The sequence below is a fragment of the Triticum aestivum genome, chromosome 2A (assembly GCF_018294505.1).
Source record: "Triticum aestivum cultivar Chinese Spring chromosome 2A, IWGSC CS RefSeq v2.1, whole genome shotgun sequence".
NCBI classification, from domain to species: Eukaryota; Viridiplantae; Streptophyta; class Magnoliopsida; order Poales; family Poaceae; genus Triticum; species Triticum aestivum.
Window position 1 is genome coordinate 777,613,607 of NC_057797.1, and position 6,000 is coordinate 777,619,606.

Genomic DNA, 6,000 nt, shown 5'->3' on the forward strand with positions numbered 1-6,000 from the left:
AACAAAGGAAACCAAAGAAAAAACCCGAAGAAAACCACGATAAAAGAATGAAGAGTTATGAAAACTGAGAAAGAAACAAAGGGAAACAAATAAAACCAATGAAGTATATGAGAGAAACAAAGCGAACGAAGAAGAGGAAAAAAAGAAAAAGCCTAGTGAAAACCAATAAAGAAAAATGAAGAAAACCGGCGGGGAAACAACGGAAACTAGAGAAAATAGAGGAAACCGAGGAAAAAGACCAAGAAAGCCTAAAACATGGAGCACAAGGAGAGCGACATGTTGAATGCGAGTTGTGTGCCCAAAGCCGAGGGCAGCGGCGTAGATATAGATGGTTAGAATCTCGAGGTCGGGGGAGACACGACTGTTGCCAAGATCCTATGCCAAGCCGTATGCACAGACTGATGTGATTGGATTTAATTTCTTAGGTATTTTTTTGTCCCTTGAATCCCTCTCGATGTCTACACCCGACCTTAAAAGCTTCTTCCGCACAAAACTCAACAGAAATCGTGAGAGAGGTTAGTACAGATGAAAATAAATCACCCAATCATGTACTGTCAAGATAAGTTGGATAATTATTTTCAAACATTAGCTACTGTAGAATATTGTTTTCACAATTTATATTCCTAATATAAGCCATGAAAACTCTAGAACAAGCTGATAACAAAACTATAACAACAACCTGCCAAAACCAGATGAGTCTATAGTAATTTAATTATGATGCATACTTTTGTGACTCAAACTATTCTACAAAATTAGGACACAGCAGAGAATTTGTAATTCAATACTCTGTAAAATTATCAGGAATTGATCATGTTCCATTATAGATAAGAAATTCAAATACTTGAGTAAAAATTTATGTTTCTGCACAACACTTAACAAACATGCAATTGCAACATCCTAAAGGCAAACCTCTTGGCTCTTTTATTTTTATGGTACGGTGGTATATATATAAGGGGATAATTATTTTTTATATGCAACTTCCATGAAAAGATTTGCATTGTTTCCATGAGCATGAAGACAAGTGTTCAAGGTCGACCCTCACATCTTCAATGCACACATTTTCAATCACTTCAATGCACAAGTGTTCAAGGCTCATCTATTTCGTACGCGATACAGAATGCGCAGGTCTCTTTTCGTGCGCATCGTTGAAGCTTGCGAGCAGAATATCCATTTTTTCACTCACCCCAGGAATGTCGCCTGTTTGCTTGGCTTTAGTGCATATCAAAAAATATCGGCGGCGATAAGAGTGATTGCATATGGTGTTCCCGCTGACTACGTGGATGAATATCTTCACTTTCGAGAAGATACCACCATCAAATGCATCAGTGTCTTTGCGAAGACAATGATCAGGGTTTTTGGCCCAGAGTACCTTTGAGCTCCAAATGAGGAAAACACAAACAAGCTCGTGGCAATGAACGAATAAAGTGGATTGCCAGGCATGCTAGGTATTATTGATTGCATGCAATGGTTGTGGAAAAACTACTCGGTGGCTTGGGCAGGGTAATATATCGGCCACAAATGTAAACACACCATTGTGCTTGAAGCCATGACCTCACATGATTTATGGATTTGGCATTGTTTCTTTGGTTTGTCGGGGTCTCTCAATGATATCAATGTTTTGCAGTGATCATCTATTTGCTCAGCTAGTTAGTGGCAAAGCTCTTGCTTGCAACTATACCGTCAATCGCCATGACTATCCATGTGGTACTATCTTGTCGATTGTATTTATCCTTCATGGTCAACATTTGTGAAGACCATTAGTGACCCCAAAACCAAGAAACACAAATTTTTTTGCCGAAGCACAAGAAGCTTGTCTATTGAGAGGGCATTTGGTGTGCTGCAAGCTCGATTTGCCATTGTTTGAGGTCCCACTCGCTTCAGGGACAAAAAATCCCCCGAAAACATCATGACTGCTTGTGTAATTTTACATAACATGATCATCGAGGATGAGAGGTATTTGGATTTAGAGTTTTATTATGACAATGTTGGTAGCCATGTGAAGCCTGCTAGGGACGCAGAAGAGATCACTGCATTTCTTGACACCTGCCGCCGCTGCCGGAAGATTGAGAGCTATGATTCACACAACCAACTCCAGCATTATCTTATTGAGCATCGTTGGCAACTCTATGGTGGATAGATCCTCATTTTTATTCATTGTATTTGTGTGTCATTTGAACAATTTGTTGTTGTAATAATTATTCGAATTTGAACTTTTGTTGTAATGAAAACGATTGTTGTATTGTGAATTGCTTTTGGACCATTTATATTCATATGTTTAATTTATATTACGATTCCATTTGGTTCACAATGTTGAAAGTCTAGAAACTTCCATGAAAAGATTTACATTGTTTCCATCAGCACGAATACAAGTGTTCAAGGTTGATCCATCACATCTTCGATGCAAATCACTTCTCCTTTAAAAAAAATCAGGTTCCCCACTTTGTTTTTTTTTGTTTTTGAAAAGTTTGAAGGCACGCAAAATAATAAAAAGACTCTCTAGAATTTCTAGGTTATTCCCCAGGCGGTGGTTTCTTTAAAGCCATTAAAGGAGGTATAAAGGTGCAAGTAGGAAAAAGTTGTATTTTGTATTTTTTTTTTGTAAAAACAATTTTACCCACAACTAAAGAAAGAAAACAAGAACAAGAATAAAAAAACTACTTAGTGATAAAAGCAAGCAGGCATATATGAAAATGCTCACCCTCTATTGCTCCCCGACAACGGCGCCACAAAAGAGCTTGATAATCCCCAAGTGCAAGGAATTGTCATGACACTTTTCAATGATGGAGGTGGTAGGTAAATATGGAGTGTCGAACCCTCGAGGTGGTATCGATGTTAATGGCTATGAAGGTAGTTTTGTGAAAGTTAATGGTGAGACCTGCAGCGAAGACGAACTTGTGGAGGATATCTTTGAGGTTAGCCGCGGCCTCGAGAGAGGTATGGGGTATGATTAGGGTGTCGTCAACATACCGAAGGACAGTAGGGCGTCGATCTGGATAGATGGGGTGACAGAGCTGGTTGGGTGAGAAAACATGGTCACCCTGCTGGGATACTATTACGTGTGGTGTAGCTACCGAAGGACAGTAGGGCGTCGATCTGGATAGATGGGGTGACAGAGCTGGTTGGGTGAGAAAACATGGTCACCCTGCTAGGATACTATTACGTGTGGTGTAGCTAACCACTCGACATGTACGTGTCTGGATTCAAATTTCAAAATGATTTGGTATCCTCCATCCTTGGAGGGAAGTGTTATAATGTATAAATATATTGTTTAGTCTTTTCTATCAGATCGGCTTTTTGGTTGCATTGGCTAGATCATGTACTTCTACATAGTATCGAAACCAAAAGGTCTTGAGTTTAAAACCCGGCTGACGCAATTAAATTGTAGCCCACTTTCGATTATACTTCCTCCGTTCCTAAATATAATTTTTTTTAGAGATTTCACTATGAACTACATACGAAGAAAGAACAAGTTTTCATTTCATCTGACTCATTACTTTACCGAAGGATGGGCGCGCGACGATCGAAGAGGCATGACCTTTTGGGTAAGGACGCACGCGTTCACGGCCATGACTGACCCGATCCAGTGTAGCCAACAGTAAACTACTCCGTACTACTGTAATATACGAGTAGTAATGTAATGGTACAGTGTGCAGCAGCACGTTGCCGGGCCGCGAACTTGCAGCGGCTTTTGTCGTGCAAGAGTGCAAGTGGCACGTAACTTTGCATGCATCGTTCGAGAGATAAGACGCCACCTTTGTGGATCCCCAACTAACCACACCTCTAATGACTCAGCTTGTAGCTAGGCGTCGTGCAAAACGATTCCATATCCGTTAAGCAGATAAAACTTGGATCGATGCCGGAGCTGGCGTGATCCGTAAATCATGCCGCTGCCAGATTAACAAGTCCCTACTCGGTATTCCATGCATGGAATCAGTCGAGCGATGTACCTTTTGCCTTACAAATATAGTATGTGTCGATCGCAAAAAAAAAAATATATAGTATGTGTCTAGTGGGTTGTCAGCTGCAAATGCATATACAAACCAGGATGCAGGAAAGTTGAAGGAAGTGGCACGTGCCGAGGCCCCGGTAACCATTGCCATTGCCTAGCTGCGTCAATCGCGCGGCACCATTCGATTTTTCCGACCTTGGTCCATGCGACCGGCACATGCACCTTGTCGTTCCACTTTGGTAATGAGTCTCCCTCTCTCTTCAACTAGTCGATCGTGTGGATCACACACACATCGAGCTAGCTTAGGAAGTAACTGGCCGTTCAGCTTATAAATAACGAGGGGTAGTGGGTATCTTGTGCAAGCCACACGACCTTCATACGAAGGTGCAACAAGCTCAGCTAGAGCAACAGAGCTAGCAGCTAACAATGGCGTCTAGAGCAGCGGCGGCCGCCGTGGTCGTCCTGGCCTTGGTCTGCGCCGTGCAGTCGTCCCTCTCGGCGGCGACCGCCGGGGGTCTGTCCCCTGACTTCCACGCGGTGACGTGCCCTCCGCTGGAGCAAATCGTGGCGTTCCACGTGGGGGAGGCCTTCAAGAACGACTCCGGCGTGGCGCCGGCGCTCATCCGCATCCTCTTCCACGACTGCTTCCCGCAGGTGCGTATCCATGTCGAAAATGTGTATGTATGTATGTATCAAAATCAATGCATGACATATTTTACCCTAATAATAATGTTGCAGGGCTGCGACGGGTCGGTGCTCATCGAGGGCCCCGGCACGGAGCAGGACGAGATCCCCAACAAGACGCTCCGCAGGGTGGCGCTGGACCTCATTGACCGCATCCGTATGCGCGTGCACAGCGCCTGCAGCCGCACGGTCTCGTGCGCCGACATCACCGTGCTCGCCACCCGCGAGTCGCTCGTCCTGGCCGGCGGGCCCCGCTTCGAGGTCGCCCTCGGCCGGCGCGACTCCTTCTTCCCGGCGTCGCCGGTCCAGGTCGGCCTGCTGCCGGCGCCCTTCCACCCCGTGGACAAGCTCATCAAGTCCTTCGGCGACCGCGGCCTGAACGTGACGGACCTGGTGGCCCTCTCCGGCGCGCACACCTTCGGCGTCGCCCACTGCCCGGCCTTCGATGATCGCTTCAAGAATGGCTTCGACACGAACCCGGCCATCGACCCCAAGTTCGCCACGGGGCTGCGGAACAAGTGCGCCAAGGACACCCCCGAAGGCACCCTGAAGCAGAACCTCGACGTGCGCACGCCGGACGTCTTCGACAACAAGTACTACTTCGACCTGATCGCGAGGCAGGGCCTGTTCAAGTCGGACCAGGGCCTCTTCGACCACCCCACCACCAAGCGCATGGCCACCCGCTTCTCGCTCAACCAGGACGCCTTCTTTGAGCAGTTCGCCAGGTCCATGGCCAAGATGGTCAACATGGACCTGCTCACAGGCGACAGGGGCGAGATCCGGGCCAGATGCGCCGTCCGCGGTACTCCCCCACGCATCCAGGCCGCCGCCGCCGGCGATGACGAGGGGATCTCCGCCGACATGTAAGAGTTGTTCGATGTAACGTAGAGTTCATGAGTGAACTGTGTGACGCACGCAGGGTGGTGAAGTAGATGTGTTTCTGTTAGTGTGCTGTGCTAGTGCTATCTAGTCAATAAGATGAGTGGTCAATCCGTATGCTTCCTAGCATAGAATCGATCGATGTAGGTTCTTTTTGGACATCCGTTTAATATCTTCAGTAACATCGTAATGTCTTTTTTAGATTTCCCACATCACTAAGCTGCAAGACCAGAAATGGTGCCATGTCACTGTCAGTGCTACTGTATGCTACCATGTCACTGGGAGTGTTCTGTGTACCTGTGTTCACTGTGTTACGTTAGAAATTCGTCCTGGAGACCGGGTTTGTGGCTTTCCCAGGATGAGGAGAGTGATGCTCGGTGAAACTTCTGAGTCTCCCTAGGTTATCGGCAGGTTGCTGATATGGCCTATTTTGTGGTTTGGATGGCCAGCTGGGGATAGCCTGACTGGGTTCATCTACAAATCATGCA

General features: G+C 46.1%; 1 protein-coding gene across 1 annotated transcript; it reads left to right on the top strand.

Moving 5' to 3' along the window:
- Positions 1 to 4,280: 4,280 nt before the first annotated feature.
- LOC123186686 (peroxidase 12) lies at positions 4,281 to 5,724 on the top strand. The gene is made up of 2 exons (XM_044598402.1): positions 4,281 to 4,603; positions 4,688 to 5,724. The coding sequence occupies exons 1-2, from the start codon at positions 4,376 to 4,378 to the stop codon at positions 5,498 to 5,500; spliced, it is 1,041 nt and encodes a 346-aa protein (XP_044454337.1). The 5' UTR covers positions 4,281 to 4,375; the 3' UTR covers positions 5,501 to 5,724.
- Positions 5,725 to 6,000: the final 276 nt, after the last annotated feature.